The 22313-nt window shown below is 50.7% G+C and overlaps 11 protein-coding genes across 11 annotated transcripts; 6 read left to right on the top strand and 5 right to left on the bottom strand.

Moving 5' to 3' along the window:
• Positions 1–297: 297 nt before the first annotated feature.
• SAICODRAFT_17410 (DUF715-domain-containing protein) lies at positions 298–1706 on the bottom strand (the record flags this gene model as incomplete). Its single annotated transcript, XM_019165798.1, has 2 exons — positions 298–1598; positions 1648–1706. Coding segments are annotated over 2 exons (1298 nt in total), but the record flags the coding sequence as incomplete, so codon positions are not given.
• Positions 1707–1795: 89 nt separating this feature from the next.
• SAICODRAFT_69631 (carbamoyl-phosphate synthase arginine-specific small chain) lies at positions 1796–3312 on the top strand (the record flags this gene model as incomplete). The annotated part of the gene is made up of 2 exons (XM_019170493.1): positions 1796–1912; positions 1970–3312. The coding sequence occupies exon 2, from the start codon at positions 2035–2037 to the stop codon at positions 3310–3312; it is 1278 nt and encodes a 425-aa protein (XP_019026104.1). The 5' UTR covers positions 1796–1912; positions 1970–2034.
• A 133-nt stretch (positions 3313–3445) lies between these two features.
• On the top strand, positions 3446–4061 carry SAICODRAFT_29197 (uncharacterized protein). Its single transcript, XM_019167347.1, has 2 exons — positions 3446–3644; positions 3699–4061. The coding sequence occupies exons 1-2, from the start codon at positions 3497–3499 to the stop codon at positions 3965–3967; spliced, it is 417 nt and encodes a 138-aa protein (XP_019026103.1). The 5' UTR covers positions 3446–3496; the 3' UTR covers positions 3968–4061.
• Positions 4047–5303, bottom strand: SAICODRAFT_197602 (WD40 repeat-like protein). Its single transcript, XM_019166155.1, has 2 exons — positions 5121–5303; positions 4047–5070 (listed from the first exon to the last, which is right to left on the bottom strand). The coding sequence occupies exons 1-2, from the start codon at positions 5219–5221 to the stop codon at positions 4149–4151; spliced, it is 1023 nt and encodes a 340-aa protein (XP_019026102.1). The 5' UTR covers positions 5222–5303; the 3' UTR covers positions 4047–4148.
• On the bottom strand, positions 5075–5941 carry SAICODRAFT_197647 (uncharacterized protein). The gene has a single exon (XM_019166156.1). It carries the CDS (start codon positions 5814–5816, stop codon positions 5358–5360), a length of 459 nt encoding a protein of 152 aa, XP_019026101.1. The 5' UTR covers positions 5817–5941; the 3' UTR covers positions 5075–5357.
• Positions 5942–6123: 182 nt separating this feature from the next.
• SAICODRAFT_5605 (uncharacterized protein) lies at positions 6124–8593 on the top strand (the record flags this gene model as incomplete). The annotated part of the gene is made up of 2 exons (XM_019169418.1): positions 6124–6200; positions 6259–8593. 2 exons carry the CDS (start codon positions 6124–6126, stop codon positions 8591–8593), a joined length of 2412 nt encoding a protein of 803 aa, XP_019026100.1.
• A 376-nt stretch (positions 8594–8969) lies between these two features.
• SAICODRAFT_53791 (putative tetracycline-efflux transporter) lies at positions 8970–10666 on the top strand (the record flags this gene model as incomplete). Its single annotated transcript, XM_019169233.1, has 3 exons — positions 8970–9964; positions 10008–10092; positions 10145–10666. The coding sequence occupies 3 exons, from the start codon at positions 8970–8972 to the stop codon at positions 10664–10666; spliced, it is 1602 nt and encodes a 533-aa protein (XP_019026099.1).
• Positions 10667–10893: 227 nt separating this feature from the next.
• On the top strand, positions 10894–12485 carry SAICODRAFT_23684 (cytochrome P450; the record flags this gene model as incomplete). Its single annotated transcript, XM_019166716.1, has 3 exons — positions 10894–11188; positions 11242–11857; positions 11909–12485. The coding sequence occupies 3 exons, from the start codon at positions 10894–10896 to the stop codon at positions 12483–12485; spliced, it is 1488 nt and encodes a 495-aa protein (XP_019026098.1).
• A 62-nt stretch (positions 12486–12547) lies between these two features.
• Positions 12548–13793, bottom strand: SAICODRAFT_17404 (ArfGap-domain-containing protein; the record flags this gene model as incomplete). Its single annotated transcript, XM_019165797.1, has 5 exons — positions 13683–13793; positions 13602–13627; positions 13425–13556; positions 13298–13375; positions 12548–13246 (listed from the first exon to the last, which is right to left on the bottom strand). The coding sequence occupies exons 1-5, from the start codon at positions 13765–13767 to the stop codon at positions 12548–12550; spliced, it is 1020 nt and encodes a 339-aa protein (XP_019026097.1). The 5' UTR covers positions 13768–13793.
• A 4808-nt stretch (positions 13794–18601) lies between these two features.
• Positions 18602–19828, bottom strand: SAICODRAFT_29192 (uncharacterized protein). Its single transcript, XM_019167346.1, has 2 exons — positions 19783–19828; positions 18602–19727 (listed from the first exon to the last, which is right to left on the bottom strand). The coding sequence occupies exon 2, from the start codon at positions 19716–19718 to the stop codon at positions 18969–18971; it is 750 nt and encodes a 249-aa protein (XP_019026096.1). The 5' UTR covers positions 19719–19727; positions 19783–19828; the 3' UTR covers positions 18602–18968.
• Positions 19829–20507: 679 nt separating this feature from the next.
• On the top strand, positions 20508–22149 carry SAICODRAFT_23681 (uncharacterized protein; the record flags this gene model as incomplete). The annotated part of the gene is made up of 2 exons (XM_019166715.1): positions 20508–20759; positions 20815–22149. The coding sequence occupies 2 exons, from the start codon at positions 20508–20510 to the stop codon at positions 22147–22149; spliced, it is 1587 nt and encodes a 528-aa protein (XP_019026095.1).
• Between the last annotated feature and the right edge of the window lie 164 nt (positions 22150–22313).

Raw genomic sequence — 22313 nt, 5'->3', positions numbered from 1 at the left:
AGCTTTTGTGCTTCGTCCACGCACGCGTCAAAGCGAGTTCATACACATGTTCTCAGGCCTCTCTTTGAACACCATGACAACCTATCGATGGGATGGTTTGTTCGGATTTGGCTTACTGGTTCATCATGACAGCGTGGGTCGTCGCGATGCTGCGTGGACAGGCTGAGGATGACTCCTTCTAGGATTGAGATATCCTGGAGAGAGTTGTTGTTGTTGGTGTTGTTGGTGTTGGTGTTGTTGCTGTTGTTCTAGGCACAGGACGTTGGCCAGGGCGTGGAAAACGTCAACGAGGTGGTTCTCTGTCAAACAACATTGATTCGATGATTCCAAACAAACAACATCGATGGTCCTATCAAACTCTACCGCCTCACCATCAACGCAACACTCTCCCCAGTAACTCCTGCCCCGATATACTCCACTAACCGACACTCCTCCCACTCCCCCCGACTCTCTACATACCTCCTCCGACCCTCATCCATAACCCTCTTTGCCATCCACCCCAACTCCTTCCTCTCGCCCAGCGTAAGACCTGTCCAATGTCCCTCCGCCCCATCATCGAGTGACATATTCTCCCGAACTCCGGAGACTGCCCAGGATGTTACCTTCGAGAGGTAGTGGAAGTGGGATGGTGTGAGAGGGGTGGGGAGGTAGGCGAGGGGATAGGAGTCGGGTGAGCAGACGTTGTGGCAGCAGAGGGCGAAGATGATTCCGTGGACGTTGGGGGCGATGGAGGGGTCGAGGAGGCATCGTAACGACAAATCCGTGGCCGCACCACAAGGATGTTTTGAGATTGCGACGATTGATGGTGGTGATTGTGTCGTATCGGTATCAGTTGTGGTGGCTTGTTGGAGACGGAGATCTTTGATGTCGCAACGGAGTCGGGTGACGTTGGGTTTTGGGTGGTTGTCTGGTGCGTCGAGAGGGATTTGGCGGTCGAAGATTAGACGTTGTGCTGCGCGGTCCAGTAACAGAAACCTCGGACCTTCCCTTTCCTCGCTGACAGTCGAATGGGATGATTCTCGTTCGCACATAAGAGCTTTATGGACATATCGAGTGTATTCACCGCGACCACATCCAAACTCAACAAACGTCTTCTCGTCGGACAACAGATCAAGGCGTTTCAGGTGACCAATCAGTGATGATTGTTGAATAGCGTGCTTCGTGTCTGTCAACTCTTCCAGCCGTGACTCGAGTGCGGGATGCGATAACTGCTCCAGTGGAATAGGTTTGTCGGCAAACACCGAAGCGTACGCTTCACGGATGAGCTGAGCAAACTCGGCAAACCCGTCTCGTCCGAGCCCATTTAACGGACCCTGCACAATGCCCTCCGGCGGTATTTCAGTATTGATATCCTCCGCAAACCAAGGCGGCGTCACGTCCGGTTTCTTAGCATTGCACTTCCTCACATGCCGCTTCAACTCCCTCTCCGCAACAGTATGCGACGGATCAAGCGGACACGGTACACGCTTATGCTTCCCTTGGTCGACCTTCAACGCATCGGGATCATGTTGACGGCAGAACCTTGCTGTGGAGAAGGGGGTAGGGAATGCACAGTATCTGTTCTTGCGAACTCCAAGGAAGAATGAGCATTGATAAGGCTACGGCGGCTAGTATTAGATCCATGAGCTACAAGCAGTAGGGGCGCACCTTGTCGGGCAGAGGAGGCTGTTCCCTCTGGGGTTTCTTTTCCTTCTTCTCCTTCATTTTCTTTTTTTTTTTAATCAGGGTGACGTTTGTCGCGCCTTACGGAGCGAATTCGAGCCCTCGGAGTCGTTATCAGTCCTCGACGTCGACTCACCGCTACACTTGCAATCGCACCCGAACAACCAAGCATCGACGATCTATATCGCAGGGAACCTCTGCTATATGATCTTTAACTCGAACACTCGAAGCGACTACATTTCTGACCATAGTCCGTTCTGCTCCATCCTGGATCAGTTGAGCAGTTTACTGATGATTCGTCCTACAGTCTGGAAGACCTTGGCTCGTTAAGACCGATCCCTTCATCAAACCGCCTATATTATCAAAAACCACATGTTTGCTACCAAACTCTTCCGCCGTTCTTCGGCTCCGGCCTTGAAATTCCTTTCTCTTCAGCGTACCCTCGCTTCCGTTGCCACCACCCCGACCGGTCGCGTCATCCCTGACCACTCCAAGCCCACCCCTCAGGACCTCGGAGACCGCGCTACCTTTACCATCCGTAATGGTCCGGTTTTCCATGGTACCTCGTTCGGTGCTAACCGCAACATCTCTGGTGAAGCCGTCTTCACTACCTCCCTCGTCGGCTACCCCGAGTCCATGACTGATCCATCCTACCGTGGACAGATCTTGGTCTTCACTCAGCCGTTGATTGGAAACTACGGTGTCCCCTCCGTTAGTGTCCGCGATGAGTTTAACCTGTTGAAGCACTTTGAGTCTCCGAGGATTCAGTGTGCTGGTATTGTCGTTTCTGACTATGCCAAAAGGTACTCTCACTGGACTGCTGTTGAGTCGTTGGGTGCGTGGTGCGCTCGTGAGGGTGTTGCTGCCGTTTCTGGCGTTGACACTCGTGCTATTGTTACCCATTTGCGTGAACAGGGTTCCTCCCTTGCCAAGATCAACATTGGTGAGGAGTACGACGCTGAACAGGACGATGCCTTCACTGACCCCGGATCCGTCAACCTCGTCAAGACCGTCTCCACCAAGGAGCCCTTCCACGTCTCTTCTGGTGGTGAGTTGAACGTTGCTTTGATTGACTGCGGTGTCAAGGAGAACATTATTCGCTGTCTCGCTGCCCGTGGTGCCAATGTCACCGTCTTCCCGTGGGACTACCCCATTCAGGAGGTCATCCACCAGTTCGATGGTCTTTTCATATCCAACGGTCCCGGTGACCCGACTCACTGCACCAAGACCGTCGAGAACTTGAAGGCTGTCATGGACAACTATCAGGGTCCCATCTTTGGTATCTGTCTCGGTCACCAGCTCTTGGCTCTCGCTGGCGGTGCTAAGACGATCAAGCTCAAGTACGGCAACCGCGCTCACAACATCCCTGTCATTCACAAGGAGTCTGGTCTTTGTGCCATTTCTTCCCAGAACCATGGATATGCTGTTGACACTACCACTCTGAGTCAGGACTGGGTTGAGAGCTGGGTTAATGCTAATGACCAGTCGAATGAGGGTATTATGCACCGTACTCGTCCTATCTCATCTGTGCAGTTCCATCCTGAGGCGAAGGGTGGACCGGAGGATACTCACTACCTTTTCGATGAGTATTTCCAGAGGGTGAACGAGTTCAAGTCGAAGGGTCAGGTTGTTTCCGGTGCTTGGGCTTGAAATGTCTGAATGTTCTCTTCGTATCGTTTAGCTACTTGTTTTTCGTTCGTTCCAAAATCCATGCATTTTTTGTCGACCTCGATATGTATGACGTTTCCCATCGCGAAATCGGGCGGCTGCCTGCGATAACCACCAACGTTGCAAACAGCACCCCGACACAACATTGCCAAACACCTTTGACAAAATGGGCATTCCTCTTGGATCAGCATCGATAAACGCAGCTCGTTCTATCCTCGGAACGCCTCTTCAGGTTCACTCTACAGCTCCTCTGACCGGGTTCTTCCGCGATGGGTATTGCAGGGCATCCCCGATGGATCCTGGTCGTCATACAGGTGCACATAGCCTGTTCGATGTCTGTTGATGAAAGCTAACACGACGATGCACAGCCGCTGCCATTGTGACGGAAGAGTTCCTCGATTTTAGTGCATCACGAGGAAACGACCTTCGCCAGGTCGGCTTGAAGCAGGATTGCAAGTGGTGTCTCTGCGTCTCGCGCTGGGTCGAGGCACTCACCGCACACAAAGAGGGAAGGATTGGGGCAAACGCAGTTCCCAAACTCGTGCTGAACTCTAGCGACGAAAGTATGGTCCGCGACAGCGGGTTATCCCTGCAAGAACTGGAACAATGGGCCATTGACTCGAGGCATTCGAATTGATGAAGGGGGTAGAAAAAGGGATTGTACGATAAGCAGTGTGTTGAAACGAATGTAATGCAATAGCCAAGCTAACCTCAAATGAACTCCGTGAAACCAATTATGCAAAATATCCGAAAGATCCTTGTACCCCGTTTGATCTTGTCATTTGCCTTTGAGCGTGCTTCTTTCGCCGCCAACTCGTCTATTTCCACAATCCGTAGGCTTCGGGGCCCCACTTCCACAATCTAATTGTACCGTCTTCGGAGCCTGTTGCGTACAATCTTCCGTCAGGGCTGAATCCCACGGTCCAGATGGGTCCGTGGTGGCCCTTGTAGACCTCGAGCTCGTTGCCTTCGAAGTCGTATACACGAACCCAGGTGTCGTCGGTGGAACCGGTGACGAAGTGAGACTGCGAAGGGTGAAGGGCCACAGATGAGATGTTGTAGTTGGTGGTGACGGTCTTGACACACTCCCTGGTTTTGTAATCGATAAAGTAGATCTTCTTGCCAGCCGTAACGGTAATGTAACGGCGATCCCTTGTCACTTCACAGCTCGTGATGTCTTCACCTGGTCCAGTTGGGAACGCAGCAATCTCCTCTCCAATTCTGTTATCCCACCATCGTACTTGCTTGTCCTCGGCAGCCGAGATGATGATTTCCGAGGTAGTCCAGCTAACGCTCTTGATCGTTCCCTGACTACCACTGAAAGTAGTGGTAGGTTCGTCCCTTCCCTCTGCCAACGAGAACGTTCTCAGAAGCTTCTCGTGTCCACCGGTAACAATGTTTTCGGATTGCAATCCCTTGCGTGCGTGTTGGAAGTCGACGGCGCGGACGATGTGATTGTGGTGGAATGTATGCGTTGCTTGACCGTTATAGGTATCCCATACCTTGGCGGTAAAGTCTGCTGAACCGGTAACTGCTGTCGCGGCATCTCCGGAAATCTTGGCGGACCAGACGCAACCTTTGTGGCCGAGGAAAGTACCGACCCAGTCACCACGCATACCGTCTCGGATCATAGGGTTGCCGTCTTTGCAAGCGGAAACAAAGTAGTAGGGGTGCTCCTCATCCTGGGGAATCAAGTCGGAGAAGTGAAGGTAGGGAACAGGGCGAGTGTGACCAGAGCAGCTGCGTTAAATGTTAGCATTCAGTCCAGTCATTGGAAAGGAATTGCATACGTGAGAGGAACGACGCGTGGAGTGTAGTTGCCATTGACATTGTTTTGTCCGTTGGCAGGCGCCGATGCTGGAGAAGGGGTTCTGAAGGTGGTCGAGTTCATTTATACACCTGTTTTCGGGGTATATGCTGGCTTAAAGTGAATGTATGCTGTCGTGAAAGGAGTATTGCGTCGTTTGGGAGGGTTGCCTTCGAGACAGCCTGTACGGGTGTAGGCGGCGAGGTACGGCCCCTGGGAATCACGTGGGGCAAGAGGGGCAAAGGGTGCTCAGGAAAGTCGCCGAGCAGACGGCGAAGAAGCGGGAGTACAGTAAAAGACGAACTCGCATGAAGTGCCCAATTGCCTGACTGTCGCGATCGCGATCACTCCTGGGGACGGTATCAGATTCAGATTCAGATTCAGATTCAGATTGTATCGGCTGTGTAAGCCTCCGTGTTTGCGCGGGGCTGTCAAGAAAAGGGCAACCGCAGCAGATTTGCAGAGCGCGCGCTCCCCAAGTGGGTGTGCGTGGTACCGGCAAGGAGCGCAGCCAAGCCTCACTTTGTAGCAGCACAGCCTTGACCGTAGTTGCCCATGGATCGATGCCCGCCGCCGGTGTGCTGGTCGGAATGGCCTCTGTCGGCTGCCATGGACGGGCATGCGGTAGCAGTAGTCGAGACAGCATGTATCCGTAGAACCAAGCAGCGGCATCCTTCATCGTCCAGCTCCCCGTCTCCAACCGCTGGTCGCTCTGAATTTCCCGAGGTGCATTCGCTGTTCATGTGGTGGAGGCTCAGACGCGCCAATCGTGCAGGGCTCGGCTACGATCACCGACTTTTAGTAGAAGAGTTGAGGCTTAGCAGGAAGGTCAACGGGGACCGGTAGGTTGAAGATGCTGGGCGGATGGACAAAGACAAACAGCATATACCCCAGTACAATCATCAATACCATCATCGACAACTCCGTTCATGCCTTCGTCGACTTCAACGAGCACAAAGTCTTCGGCTGCTGCGTCGAGAAAGACGATGCCCTCACCTGCCGCCGGTGCTTCCGCTACTTCGGGAAACGGCAGGAAGGCTCCACGAAGCAAGAGCGGTTGCTGGTAAATGCTCCTCTACTGCACTTTCCCTTTTATCCGGCTGCTTACCGATGCCAAACAGGACTTGTCGTGTGCGAAAAGTCAAGTGCGATGAGAGACGGCCTACATGCGGTCAGTGCAGCCGATTACAGATTCACTGCGAGGGTTACTCGTCGAGGTTCTCGTTCAGAGATGACACGCAGCGTGTCATGAAGCGTATGGCGAGCGTTACCTCCACCGTCGGTAACCCCGTATTCGATCCGCATTACGCTCTACGACGACCATCTATTTCGTCACCTATGTCCGATGATCCGCCGCATCTCGAACTCGAATACTGTACACCCGGAACGAAATATATCATCCTCGATGCCACCAGCTTCGAGGGCTACGATCAGAATGGAGATGACTCTGACAACAACGAGGAGGGTGGCTCGCGCAACTCCTACTCGCCTCGGCAAGAACAGCTTTGGCAACAACTGCCGAGAGGTGAAAAGAGACTCGGGAGTGGATCTTCCGAGTCGTCCGTCGAGAAGAGGAGAAGAACGCTGGACGCTGGTGAATTGGCTACGCAAGGGCTGCTGGCCATGGCTGGCGTCATTCCTACTGGCCCTCCTCCTCGGACATCGATTCATGCTCTGGTTGATCCTACTCCAGCCGCTCACATTCAGTATTCCTCTCACCAGCACTGGTACCCACCTCCTCCGAACTATCACCAGCATCCTTACCACCAACGCAAGCCTCAACCCTATCTCCCACCCGTACAAACACACTTCCAGCCAATGGAGGTTGACAACAACTATGACGACGAACCTGCCGAGGCAGTGTACTACAACGAAGACGCTCGGCCTGTTGACATGGGCTGTGACAAAAGTCAGACAACTTCTCTGCCTACACCGGCAACCACCGAGTCCGACACATCTGGATCGCTTCGAGGCCCGGGCTCCCCATCACCGAGCTTCGCAGCTCTTCCACCTTCAGATATCGTCATCACGCATACTATCGATAATAGCGTGACATACTTTGGACAGCCGCCATCCTCTGCTACTGCCAAAGCGTCTGCCACTGTTTCTAAAAGCACCGGAGTCATTCCTCTGGCGAGTATTTGCGAGCTGGAAAGCCCGAGTGCTAGGCTTCAGCTGACTGAACCTGCACCGAGAGGTGTTCAAACTTTCTTGGATCGTGAGTTGTTAGTGCATTACCTCCGCGTCGTCGCACCAAAGTTGATGGCGCCGAACCGTGGGCCAAGAAGTCCGTTTGTGCAGATCTTTGTTGAGTTGGCGAAGGATTCGCCGCCAGTTACTCATGCCATCCTTGCTATTTCTGCTTTGAATATGTCGAAGATGAAAGATAGCATTCCTCTCGAGGCACTCATGCACTACAATCAAGCCGCAACCATGTTGTCGCAGAGTCTTGGTGACCCCAAATTGCAGCTTCAGGATGGCACTTTGGGGACGATCTGTTTACTGGTGTTGTACGAAATCACGGCTGCGGAGAACGACAAGTGGAAGCAGCACTTGAAGGGTGCGCGTGAGATCATTTTGGCAAGAGGAAGGCTCTTGACGGATGAGCAACGTAACCGGGAAGGTCGCTTCTTGACTTGGTGGCTCGGACTGCTTGACAGTTATGCAGCCATGTCCGCTGGCGGTGACGGCAGGTTGATTCAGGATTTAGTTCAGCAGGATATGCTTCCGATTGCCGGTGAGGGCAAGATGCTTCCAACGTTGAAGAAGACGAAGCAAGAGATCGAGGAGCATAAGCTCGCTGGTCCCATGTATAAGCTCTTCCAAAACATGGTTATCTGGGCTTCTCAACTGTGGAACTTCGCCAAGTGGGCCAAGCAGGAGAACCGTACTGACGAGGAGAAGATCACCCGCTTCAAGGAGCTCGGGAAGGAACTTGATGCCATTTGGGCTACGAGGTCTGCCGGTGTTGATCAAATGCGTGAGAAGATGAACCAGGCCGGGTCTGTTGATGACTCATGGCCCATGATTGTGGCTCACCAGGTCATGTCCTACTACCGCGCCTGTCGCATCCACCTCTTCAGGTCCACTTACACATCGGCGCCTCAGACACCAGCTCTTCGTCGCGATGTTGAGGAGGTTTTGACAATCGCGCGTTATGCCGGTCGTACTGCGCCTGCTTCTGAGCGTCGGTATCTCTTGTTCCCGTTGTTCCTCGCTGGTGTCGAGACTTGGGTTCAGGCTGAGCGCGAGGAGGTTTTGACGATCTTGCTTGGCATGGAGGGACAAAGCGTGGGTAACAATTACGAGCGCACCAGGCAGCTACTTGAGGAGGTTTTGAGGAGACAGGAGGAGATCGACCACGCTGCCGTCGCTGGTGAGTGCGAATACCGCCGTATTGACTGGGAGGCGGTCATGAAAGACATATATGTAGAGGGCCAGATCGTGATGATCTGAGGCGGGCAAAGAACGATGTTGCGAGTATGATATATCCGTGAGGGAAGGAGGAATCTTGTTCGGCGTTTCATCTAGGCTTTATGATGGCTATTGTATCCGGCGTTCTGTATTATTAGCTAGGGTTTTGGTTATTTTCAAGTTCAGATCTTGATTTTATCTGATAAAAACGTTCAATCGGATCTCGGGCCTGCCGCTGCAGCGTAGAGCCTTGGTATGAGCAGAGTGGCTTCCGAGTCGCAGAATCAACCGATAAGCTCGCAACCAGGCAAATACACCGCATACATTCCAGCCGTTGATCGAGCACCGTCCTATAAAGCTCCAGCTGGCAAGAGACTGAGCATACATCCAGCTTCACGTCCAGCAGCAGCCCGGCGCTATGGACTCTCAGTACGCCGAAGCGGAGACCGACGCTGAGGAGCTGGCTACAGGCACGATCCCTGTTGCTGCAGACACCCCACTACTCAGGGATCGAGCGGATAGCTTTCAGGACCCTTCCCGTAGGAAAGGTTCAATCTACTGGCTCCTGCCGGCCTTCCTCTTCATCGCCTTGGCATTCGGAGCAAGTCTCGCGCCGCGGATCAATCTTTTGATTAGTTTGGTGTGCAAAGAATATCAGCAGGAGCGTTTTGGATCCAGTTTGTCTGTGATCATTGGCGGGAATAATGAGGAGTGTAGGATACCCGAAGTACAAGCAAGGGCTGCTCGGTTGTCACTGACGATCAATCTGGTCTCGGCAGCATTGAGCGCATACACGACGGCAAGGTATGGAGCATGGAGCGACCGAGTCGGAAGGAAGAAGGTGATCCTTTTATCGGCGTTCGGAGCTCTGTGCAACGACATCATTATCATTGCGGTGGCGCGATACTTTGACATTCTGGGGACGAAGTTCTTGATCGTTGGAGCGTTCATTGACGGTCTCCTTGGCAGTTTCACCACGGGGATGGCTGCGACGAATGCGTATGCATCAGACTGTACCAAGCCAGACAAGAGAGCTGTGGCCTTTGGGTATATCTCAGGAAGTTTATTCCTCGGGATTGCCATCGGACCGGTGGTCGGTGCCTATCTCATCAAGGCTTTCGGAGACGTGATTGTAGTGTTTTATGCATCTCTGATTGTTCATATTGCCTACATCATATACGCATGGGTCGTCCTTCCTGAATCACTTTCTGAGAGAAGGATGGCGACTGCTCGGGCCGCGTATTCGACGTCGAAGATCCAAGATGAGGAAGAACGAAGCAGAGTCGGCTCATTCTGGCAGTATGTTCGACATTTGAATGTCTTCAAGCCGATCAGCATATTCTTTCTTTCAAAAGAAGGTACCTCCGCAAGGCTCAGAAGAAACTTCCTTCTGTTGGCATACATTGACAGTGAGTGACCTTTTCAAACCTTCTTAGAGATGCTTGCTAACAGCTAGTATAGTTGTCTTCATACTTAACATGGGAGCCTTTAGTATTGTTGTCTTGTATCCGACTTATGTGTTCGGCTGGCAAGATCTTGAGGTACGTTGATGGTATGACTATTGTTCACACTTTTTGCTAACGTCCAGTATAGCAAGGTTACTATCTTTCCATTGTCGGTAGCACCAGAGTTTTCATCTTGCTAGTCGTTCTCCCTCTGATCATGCGATACTTCCGTTCTGAGACGTCTGACGACAGACATGGCAGTGGTGCTGATCGGCTTGATATCTGGATTGTGCGTGCCGCTGCTTTTGTTGAGACAATTGGGTACGCCTCGAAAGCCCTGGCTGGGAACACAGCACAGTACTACCTGGCAAGTGCGCTGGCAGCAAGTGCTGGTTTTGGAAGTCCTGCGTTGCAATCGGCATTGATCAAGCATGTACCCAAAGAGAAGACTGGGGAGCTGCTTGGAGCTTTGTCCGTCTTACAATCGATATCCCGTGTCGTGACACCAACGGTGCTGGGGCTTATCTACTCATGGACGGTGGGGACAGATCCGAGAGCTGTTCTGTATGTGATGACGGGAGCAATGTGCTCAGGCTTTATATTTTCTTGGTTCGTGAGGGCGGGATACTCTAATCCTCTACCGCGGCCGACCAACTCCCGACCTGAATGAGGTTGCAGAGTGGTATCTTTTGGGCTTTACATTACTCTACTATACTCATGATCTGGAGCATATTATATGCGTTATTATTCACGCTTTGACTTACGGTTCTCTGGTCGATCACCGGCGGGAAACCGCAGTAGCGTCGTACAGCCTACTGAACTTTCCCCCGGCCAATTGCAAATGGAGAGTCCGTGCACCGCGCGCATACAAGACCGGTACCGGCCATCATTTTCATCATGTTTGGTTTAGCAACGATTGTATGGACCGCTCTTGCTGCTTCTCTTCCCTACGTCCTGTATCAATGGTTCTTGTCTCCATTGGCGGCGATCCCGGGTCCGCGGCTCGCTGCCTTGTCTGATCTATGGCAATTGTGGAATGACATGCAAGGGAAAGGATCTGCTGCCATCCACAGGTATCACAAGAAGCATGGCCTTTCTGCAGTGCGTGTTGGACCAAATGAAGTCAGTCTGCCTGCAGATCCCGAAGTTCTGAAAGAAGTGTATGGTCCTACGTTCTTGAAGTCTCGCCATTGTTCGTCGCACGGACCATAAGAGTGAACGAAGTCAGCTAACGCGATTCAATAGATGATGCATTCAAAATTGCAGGACATGCGCCCATATTCGGAGAACGCAGTCGAGAAGCACATGCGGCCAGAGTAAAGCGGATCTTACCGTGGATGTCGAAAGCTAATGTCCTTCAAATCGGAGAACCGATTATCCAGGAGAAGGTTTCGAAGTTGTGCTCCCGGTTCGACGCTTTGATCCAAGAAGGATCCGCGGCAGTGGACGTTCTGAAGAGCTTCCGATGTTTTGCTGTTGATTCCATCTCAGCGTTCACGCTCCCAGAAGGCTGGAATACCCTTGACGAAGAGGATTTAGACTCTCCCATGGGCACAGTCATTGATGTCATCAATACATCGGCCCCGACAGCTTTCTTCTCTCTGCGTTTTCATGCGTGGTATGACCACGTCAAACAAAAGCTTCGTTCGCTGCTTGATTCGGAGGGGCTTGCCAGAGAAGGGGATGCTTTTGGAAGACTGGATGCTTTCGCAGACAAGTCATACGAGCAGAGTTTGAAGGACAATGGGAGCGATGTTGTTACTTCCTTCCGTCAGTGCACGAACGCGGATGGTGAACCTCTCACGAAGCAGCAGATCAAAACCGAGATTGAAGACCTCCTGTTCGCTGGCACGGATTCGAGGTTGGTATTCCCAAACAACCGCTTGGTTACATTCTGACCAACTGCCTCTAGTGCGACTACCTTATCGACCATCGCCTTTCATGTTTGTAGATCCAAATCCATACAGGAGCGTCTGTTGTCCGAGCTTCGCGAAGTTATGCCGCATAGGGATTCGCATGTTACATTGAAGACGTTGGAGAAGTTACCTTATTTGACGGCTGCGATCCGAGAAGGCCTCCGCGTAGCTCAACCCGTCCCTCGTCGCTTACCAAGAGTTGTGCCGCCCGGTGGCTGGACATATGAGCGCACAGGTCAATACCTACCTGAAGGGGCCATCGTTGGCGTCGCTGCGTATGAGCTGCATCGATCCTCCCCTTTTGCCGATCCTGAAAGCTTCCTTCCTGAACGCTGGTTGGGCGATAATACCTCCTTGGTCCAGATGACCGCAGCATTTGCAGCTTTCGGTCGAGGCAGCCGAATGTGCATTGGACAAAATTTTGCTATGGCCGAATTGTACTTGGCAACAGCGTATCTCTTCCGTCGATTTGCAGGCGAGGTCATCACACCGAAGGAGATTGTCTATCTGGATAATTTCAACGCTAGCATCAAGGGTGGATCCGTGACACTGAGACTGAGAGTTGTGAACTGAGAATCAAGATTATATTCACCGCACTACAGCAATGCTCCCCAGTCTACTCTCAAGCGTCATGATCACCATTCTTCACCCCAATCGTTACTCGCCTTTCGCGTATGCTGGCCTCCGCTTGCAGCACCATATGAAGGGCTACTATTCCGCCCATTGCTTGACGTGTCCAGTCTGCTGTAGCTTGCCGTGTCGTGCGAACTCGGAGCTTCCACAATCCTGTTGAACGAAGTGTTGAGCTGACCAAAACCTTGTTTCCCCGTTTCTTGGGCACGTTGAGCCAGGTTAAGTACCGTTTGTCTAGTATCCTTCGCGAACTCGGGGTCGGCCAGTTTTTCCATTCCAGGTTGAATGTATGTCGAGTTGACGGTCTTGGCACTGTCCACAGCTTTCTTCGAGAACCAACCCCAGCCGGACTTCAACGCCTTCACCGGGTCCTGCTGAAAGTCATCCAATGATGGGATGGCAGCCTCATCCTGTGTCAACGCCGGGGCCATGCCGCCGCCGAAACCAGTGTACTTGCCTCCTTGGCTGGGTGGTAGACTCTCGGGCCTGCAAGCGTTTGCTGAACCAAGGGTGGAAAAGTATGCTTCATTTTCTGTTTTCTGAGGAACGGCGCCACCTCCAGAGTGGTAAGAAGATTGCTTCGTAGAACGAACCGGTTCCGCAGCCCTCTTGAGACGTGGACCTTCAGGTTTTACCCATTCTCGTCCCTCGCACACCGCCAGCAGCTTTTCCTTGTAGTCCTCGGCAAAGGCAGAATTGTACTACGTTCATGGTCAACTTGCGGAAAGTCCCCTTGGTAAGGGGATACAAACCTTCTCCGGAATGCTCATGTCTTCCCGATATTCGTCATATGTTTCGAAGAAAGCCTTGGCATTGACATTGCCGCCATTCTACAGTCGTGTCAATGAAGGAGCTCAAGGTAGCACAGCACGAATATACCTTCATCCGCGCGAGCTCGAGATCCTTCCATTTGTCCATCTGAATTGACCTCACAAAGGAGACATGAACGCCCAAAGATCGATGAACGCCGGAGCACTCGAGACAAACAAAGATTCCGTAAGTGACGCTTGCCTAATCCAGGTCAGTGTGGCCTGGCGACAAAGTCAAAGCACATACCCATTGGGGTGCGGGTGCGCCGCAGTCTGAAGCACTCTGAGTTAGTATACGACATGTTTTAGATGGATGAGGTGGAGTTACCCATGCATCGTTTGTTCCCCGGCTCTGCCTGCAGTTCCAGAAGTACCTGCTTGTAAGGAGTCTCGTCAGACCATTGACCGGACATCCTGCGAGCGTCGTGCAAATGTTATGGGCCGCCTTTAACGACGTCCATGTTGCTGCTGCCTGGTGACATCGGCACCCCACAGTGTGGCTGGTACTGCGGCTGAACAGGCCTCGGTGTCGATAGCATGGGTTACAAAATCCCGTTTTAATCCTTGATTTAGGATTGTGGAAATCCATTAATAACATGTAAATCATGGGAAGGTCATGTAATCTGTTGTGTACGTGTAATCCGATTTACATGACAAACGGCGTTATGTTAACTTACAGACTGATTACAGAATTTCGTCAAGTGTACCACATGAAGCACAATCATAGATAAAATTAGGTATTATTAACAGTCAGCAATGGTATTCCAGTACCTGAGAGATAGTTTACCTAGCCTATCGGATGCTGGTCATGCGTTCGTGGATTTTACACGAGCGCCAACTTCCTAGTGTCAAGCAAATGTTTATCAATGATCCATGCTGGTTTAGTAGCTGTATACCCTGGGCAGCTGGTATGCTTGAGTGTGAGTCTGTAATTTACATGATCGCTGTTCCCTACGGTCTCATCCCTCATGGAATTTCCATAACTAAGTTCTGGAACTATTCTGGTTTTCAATTTGTTCAAATTCCAGAAGCAACTTTTTGCTCATGAAAATTCCAGAAGAAGATCCAGAATGGATTCCAGACGCACGCACTTGTGAAAATTCGACGAGCAGGCCGGGGGAGCACGCGCATCAGACACTCTTTACGGTACTTAAGTATGTACAGTATGTACATGTAATCGATGAGCCACGCACCGGCACACCCCCGTAGCGTGCCGCGCTGGCTTTGATGTTAAGACTTAAGCCTCAAATGTTTTGTGCAGGCATTTATCACCCATGACGGTGCATATCGCATTCCAGTTCCTCGTCGCCACAGCTTCAGGCAACGTGGGGGACGAAGTTCGCTCACGAATCGTTCTGCTTGATTTGCCCACGGATACCTCGTACCAGCACCAATGTGAGCCATAGGCGGTGGTTCCTTCACAGCAATTCACGTCAAGTTCAACCTCTTGGAAGGGTCCTCTGTCCTGCATCCAAGTGAAGGCTTGGGGTAGTGTTGCTTGTAATCAGGACCCTACGAGACCCCCAAATTCTACTAAACACGATTATAAAACACGAATAAAATTATCCAGTATCACGAACAGAGTTATTCGAGTTAGTGGGATATTCTGGGCACAATCTGGATTGACAATTCGTCTTGGAAGTAGAATTTTTTATACAATTTACCAACACTACACTGTTGTACTATTCTATCTCATGACTGCACACTGCAACGACGTGACGTTCATTGGTCCCATCTATTCGTCTTCATCATCATCATCAACGTCAAACTCCGGATCATCTTGGAACCTGCGATTGGACGTGTATCGATTTGATGCTCCTGAAGTGCGCAAGGTCTTCTTTCCAGGCTGTTTCCTACCTCGAACATTCATTGCTATTGGGTCAGAGCGGGTTAGTAAAAACCGATGAGTAGTCGTTTTACTGTTGCTGTCAACAAAATGCGGGACTCACCCAAATAGGAGGAGACATTAAGCAAGAGTGTCGAGATTAAACAACCATCATGTTAACCTTTCAGCAACAGCGATCATGTGCCCAGTTTGGGTTGGAATGATACAAGCCACAGCATCGGGAGAACAGATGGGAGAGGACCGGGGAGGCGTAGAAGTTGGTGATCTCCATGGGAGAGAGCCAGGGACTTGTATATCAATGGGTGAGGACCAGGGAGGTGTAGGAATCGATGCTTTGGTCAGTCAGTCGTGAGACACCCAGAGAGGTTGAGACGTTAATGGTGGTGGGTTCCTGGTTGGTGCTGAGGACTTGATGAAATTTACCAGCGCATCAGCAGTGCTCACATGTCACTCTCGAGAGGCGCAGGCCGAAGAACCGCCACCAAAGACCATTGATCCTCGTCGATCCATCAAAGACCCTCGACCCTTGATCCTCGAAGACCCTCCTCCCTCGAAGAATCTCGAAGACCCTTGAAATCTAGCCAACCTCACGATCCAAACCCGTCAAATAAGGTATTCGTGTACCATGAGTTGGAATTTCACTCCACTTGAAACTTTCCCACTTTGTTCATGTTTTTCGTACAGTTGAATGACTTATTCATGTGCCTTTGCTGGAAGTGGAATATGTTATTCCATATTTGTGCAATCACGAATCAGGTATTCGTGACAGTCGAATTCGGGGGGCTCGTAGGGTACTTCGTCAACTTCACCTCAATTGTACAACTGGCTGCATGTTGTCCGGACAAGTCCACGCATCAACCAGCAGACATGTTCACCCACTGCTGAGAACTGAGCATGATCCATGTCCGCCCATTGCTGTGATTGAGGAGCATTGGTGACGACACGCAATTGGGTGAAGGATGTGACGGAATGGAGCGTGCCAAGTGTTGGGAGGCTTTTGGAGGAACTGAGAGGCAGATCTGTTGATTGTATTGTACCTGCTAGCCTAGGGTTTACCCAGTTTTATCGATATCAAAAGACTATGCATACATTGTACCCGACCACGGCCTAGCCAGTCAGACGCATCATGCGCTCGGGCAATCTACATACTGTGATTATGTAGTCTCCTTGAGCGTATCGTGGAATTCACATGAAATTTCCATGAGCAAAAATGTTCCATAACATGGAAATCTCAGAATTGAATTCCATGAGCGCAGGGTTCGTAGGGGTTCTGTGATTTACCTGCCCTCTACTCTGTAAACTACATGACCAATTAACTACTGTCTACTGACTGATTACGTGCTATCTGAAAACACAATGGGTCACTTCGTAGGGTGTTGTCGTATCATGGATTGATAGGGCAGTCAGAAACCTAAGTTGTGTCGATTAATCGCGGAGTCGCCTACAGAGTGGTATCTGGCTGCAGCGATCATCCTGGCCAGTTATCTCTGCTGTTTAATCCGTCTTGGATCTTGTCAAGGGTCAGCTGGAGGAATCCGTCGTTGTCTGGCTTATTTGAATCGCATTAATCGACCGATTATCCGGACTTTTCGGTTACTCAAGCCGATAATCGTTCTTGATTAATCGCCGTATAATCGGTATCTGACTACCTCATAAGCATACACAAGTCAAAGATTATGCCCGAAAGAGAGTATGGATGAATCGTGGATTAAGCCCAACTTTATCGTGGATTATGCCTAATGGAATTTTGGATAATACGAAATAAATCATGGATCATGCAAAATAAGATAACGGTTTGGGTCCCGAAATCCATGATATGATTATGGCTTAATCCACAATTTCAAATCAAAAATTAAGCGGGATTTTGTAATTCATGATTCTCATCACTCTACGAGCGGTCATGCATTCGAGCGGGATTAATGTTAGTCATGGAGCACTATCCGGATGCAGAAGCAGACAACAAAAGTGCGGGTTGTCCACAAGGAAATCAGAGATTAACCCCAACCTGGTAATCCTTGCACCTCACAATCGTGCCGCTTTTCCGGTGTTCCTTCAGGCCGCATGTATCTGAAAGAAAAGCCAGAACGTCCCTATGTTCCCAGTTTTATGAGTTACAAGATCCCGTTTAATCCAAGATTTAGAAGTTTGAATTAAATTCATGATCGTATCATTGATTTTGGGACCCACAGCATTATGTTATTCCGCATGAACCATGATTTTTTCCGTATAATTTCACAATTCCATTGGGCATAATCCACAGTAAAGTTCCGCTTAATCCATGATTCTATTGCGGTTGATCCATGATTGATTCATACTCTCTTTCGGTATAATCCATCATTCTCTCCACGATTTAGTTCAGCATAACCCACGATGACCCCTGGTTTAGTCCTAGAAGCAGGCGGAAAAATGCAGATCATCACAAAAAAGCGAGAACACCAGGTAAATATACTGTATCATGAGTATTCCAAGGGAGTTACAGTGGCAATCGCTATTGTCCTGTAAGTTAGGAGGTTAGCAAAAGCTCAATGATGTACAGGTAATCTCACGATTGTAATTCATGGGATTTTTACTAGATTTAATCCATGATAATGTCAAAAATCGTACCCACGATTCTGTCTGGGATTTCTGCCAGGATAGTAATCGACGATGAAGTGCGTAATGCATGTGTAATCCCAGACAAGTCCAAACCTTTAATGTGGATTACGTACTTGCCCAAGAGAAACACGGTTTAATTCATGATTTTTCACTCTGTACAAGGGCCGAGTAGGAATATCGCCAGCAGAAAGTGAGGTTCGGAAAATATTGTGACTACCTTGACGACTTGCCCGACAGAGTCAAAAACCATGAATTAAGCTGATATAAATTGTGATTTGGGTCCCGTTATCCAGAATACGATACGTGGATTTTTCACGATCCAGAAATTCTGGATTAAACGAGATCTTGTATTTCCTGATTTCTGCGAACGTAGGGTTGACCACGGTGATATATCATGGGACTACTTCATAACATTGGAATTTCCTAGAAACGTTCTGGGATTTTGCTAGAAGCTTTTCAGGACTAAGCCCAGCATTTCAATGGAACGTGGGCGTGTTCGCTGTGACAGTTTAGGGTGTGGCCCCGACCCAGATAGGATCTCTAGGTTGAAACGCGATATTTGAATCCCGGTATCCAAGGTTGATGTGCGGCCTCGCAATATATATCAGTTTCTGCTGGACCTTGATGCGACCGGTTGGTTGGTTATACCTAGGACTCGGTTTGCGATATGAAGCCGGCACTATTTTTAGGACTTGTATACCAAATTTCTAGGGAACCACCGATTGTATTTGGCTGCATGTCTTCTGTTTGTATGTGGCTATGATTATATAATCTGTTCTACTACTCTGGCTCGCGTCCAAATCCGGTACCGGTACCGGTCGCGGCCCGCGCACGAAACCGAGAAATCTCAGGTTGTAGCGTGTGTGTACGGTAGATCGTCCTGTTCTCTGCATCTCATGCAGATGATTATAAACACGTAGGTTCGTGTTGCAGTCGCGAAATACGACTGAAACTTCTGTGAGCGATTGTTAGGCCATGCCTCAGAGGCACAAATGCTGGTCGAAGGCAGCGAGAGTGCACAAGATGACGAAGGTTCCACATTCGCAATCCCGTCAAGATGGGGGTGAAGGCAATGCTCAATTGATACTTTGACACATCCACCGATGTTGTTTCGAAGCCCCATTAGCCAGTCTGATTGGCTCACAACTGCGTCTTATGGACCCGCCCCAACGTTTACAAACGCCTGCATTCCAACGTCAAGTGAGTTCCACATTCACTCCAAACACGTCTCCATTTATCAAAATGTTCTTTGACTAGGTCGAGCTTGTTTTCGTCACAAGCGTATGTCATTATAACCTGTAATGCTTTGCCAATGACTTCAAAGTAACCCACTTCGATCATGGAATCCGTTTCTTGCAGTGCCCAAGGATAGCCAAAAGCCTCCTGAAAAGCAACCTCATTTATGTGGGCAATTCCCTTCTTTTCGTCGTCATTAAGAACAAATGTACGGCATACATGCTCATTCAATGAGTGTGAAGGATGATAGATGACCAGATCGCCACGGAAGAAAACACCAGTGTCAGTACTGCAGTCATGTTGTATGTGCTCCAGACGTAACGTGTTCAAGAACGAATTGAGCTCCCTCCAGGCATTACGGTGTTCGTCGTTCGTCGCAACGAACTCCTTCCACGGTTGCCAGCATTGTCGAATCCAGCCGTCTGCTATATTCTGTCGGCTTCTCCACGCCAGCTCATAGTCTTCCTGATCTTCACCGCATCCACCGAACCAGCCGGCTACGCATGGTTTAATGCCCGTAACGACGGCCAGTATTTCTCCATAGAGAACCAGTGTGGTCGGGTTGATGCCGGTGGAAGGTATTGCGCCATCGGCGGAGAGAAAGTACTGCAACTCAAGACGGTGCAGTTGACGAAAAGCACGGAGGAGGTCAGGCGACGGAGCGAGAAACGGCACAGCAACAGCCATTGTTACTATCTACGCGGTACACGGTCAAACAGCAGCATTCACCCGCATTCATCCGTCGACATACCTCGCTGTGATATCAGCAGAACGGTCTTGCGGTGGGCGCGGGTCCCGTTCAACCCAAACCCTGACCGCCAATCTCGCGCGGGCGACGGCCTAAACACACGTAGTCCCCCCCCCCAGGGCCCCCCCGCCGCACACGAACGCCTGCAGTCTACATCACACTCCCAGACATCACCACGAGTCAGCATCACCCGCGAAGAAAGGCCTCGTGTCCACAAACGTAAACAAACACCATCGTCTCCAGCTTCTCTGCCTTCGCGTCTGTCTGCGCACCCGCATCCGCCCGCCGGTTCTTTGGTCGCACGCTGCCTGCTTGGTCGTGCGCTGTTTATCCCTCACCTACCGTCGTCGCCCGTGTCGCATCCCAGCAGGTCTTCTCAGTTGGTCGACAACATCGGCGCATACTTAAGGACTGTCGCATCGTGCTCCAAAGCATCTGCGCATACGGTTATCGTCCTTTATCGCCTTATCAGTCCGTTCCGTCCGTCTTATCGCGTCCATTGACGACGCGTACGTCGACCTACAGTACGCTCGTTTTCTGCTCAAAAGTCGAAAGAAACCTCAGTAACAGATCATCAGGCCTGTTCTAGCGCGCATTCATCCGCATTTATCATACCTTTTCAATCGTCCTCGGCGCATACTCATCGCGCAAATCACCTTTGTCGGACGCGTCTACAGCACCACATCATCCCCCAGTAACATAGCATATACGGACTGGTGTCTTTCAACATGTCGTCTAGCAGTACTCTTCAAGCATCAGCATTCGCGCGCGACGACCTTCCGGGGTCACCTCCCGAGATTTTTCCCACATCCGACCTCTCCTCCAGGATCCTATCGGATGGCCTTGGCTCCATCTCTCCGCGTTATGCAGCAATACGCATCACTACTGGTCTCCCTAAAGACATCACTTTGCGCGAGTTTCGCCTGATATTCATGTTTGCTTCTGAATTTATGGGTGCTGAGTTGGCTCGGTTCAATGATGTGAGTCATGAGAAGTTGCCCCCTATTTGTCTGCCTTTACTAACTGTATGCATAGCAAATTCACGGAATTGTCCGTTTCAGGACGGGGCAGGCAGCTATTGATGCCCTTAACCACCTTCAGGCGCGAAAGATTGACTGTGAAGATCCCGCAGCGGACGAGGTCCGTGTGGAATTATTGCAGGTTTCGCCGCCCGTGGCCGCCAACGGTCACCATCCGCATGCCCATCGCACTCATTCTGACGAAGCTTTGCCTTTTCCGGCGTCTTCGACTTTCAGTCCGCCTCGTGCACCGTTTGCTGCCCTTTCTTCTTCGAATTCCAGTACGACTTCGAACGCTGCCAAGCCTAGGTCTGCCTTTGATGCCTTCTACTCTGTACCGAGTAGTCAACAACGCAACTCGACGTCAGGCATGACCTTGGGCGGATTGCCGAACAACAGTTACTCCGCAAATGTTGATCATCTATCAAACTCGGACAACTTCTTCTCTGAAGTCTTTGGACCAAGCAGTCCTCGCTCTGAGAGGCCTTTCTATGGAACAGGAAAGAATCTCCTTTTGGAGAGTGCTACCTTTGACGACGAAGAGGAAGACTTGGTCAAGGACCCTCTTGGATACCTTTCCAAGAGCGGTAATGCTGGCTCGGCTTCGGCGCCGTGGGGTGAGAGCATTAGTTCACGCATGAGTAGCAGTGTCGGTAGCAGTATGCCGCCCTTGAGCAGCCCGCCTGTTTCGCGCTTCTCTGCTCTCAACGTTAACACCGGGTCCATGCCGCCGCCGGCTGGACCCTCGACGGTCGGAATTCCACCGATGTCTCCTACGTCTACGCAAAACTACTTACAGAACCATTTCCCCAATTATCCGGGCCGCCCGCCCATCATCCTCAATCCTGCGGATCAGAACCCGCCTTGCAATACGTTGTACGTTGGCAATCTTCCGCCGAACACCAGCGAGGACGAGCTCAAAGCGCTCTTTTCTCGCCAACGTGGATACAAACGTCTGTGTTTCCGTACCAAGGCGCAGGGCCCGATGTGCTTCGTTGAATTCGAGGATGTTAGATGGGCCACAAAGGCACTCATGGAGCTCTATGGGAACCCCCTCAGCAACTCCGTCAAGGGTGGTATTCGCTTGAGTTTTAGCAAGAACCCGTTGGGTGTTCGTAGTAATTCGATTAGCAACCCCAACAACATGAGTGGGCCTATGGCCATGGCAAACCATCCGAGTGCCTTCTCGACAGCAATGCATGCTCCACCAGGACTTACAAGTCCTCCCTCCGGCGGAGTGGCCCTCAATCAAGCGTCGCCCCCGCAGCAGCCTGCTGCCACTGGACCTACCGGTATCTTTGGCCATGGCGGCATCGGTGGAGTTCACGGTGGTTTGATCTACGGTAAATGAGAATAACGCGGTTCGAGTATTCATGATGGGATGAGGGAACGGTCATGTCGGATCTTGGGTTTGGATTTGGTGTCAAACGGATAACGGCGGTTACAGGGGTTCTTTTCTTTTCTTTTCACTCCAGGACAACGGAGGGGAGTTAAGCAGGTATATTCTTTTCTTCT

The sequence above is a fragment of the Saitoella complicata genome (genome assembly GCF_001661265.1).
Source record: "Saitoella complicata NRRL Y-17804 unplaced genomic scaffold SAICOscaffold_4, whole genome shotgun sequence".
Taxonomy (NCBI): Eukaryota; Fungi; Ascomycota; class Saitoellomycetes; order Saitoellales; family Saitoellaceae; genus Saitoella; species Saitoella complicata.
Note: the sequence above shows the minus strand (reverse complement) of the source record. Positions and strands in the feature narration are given on the sequence as shown.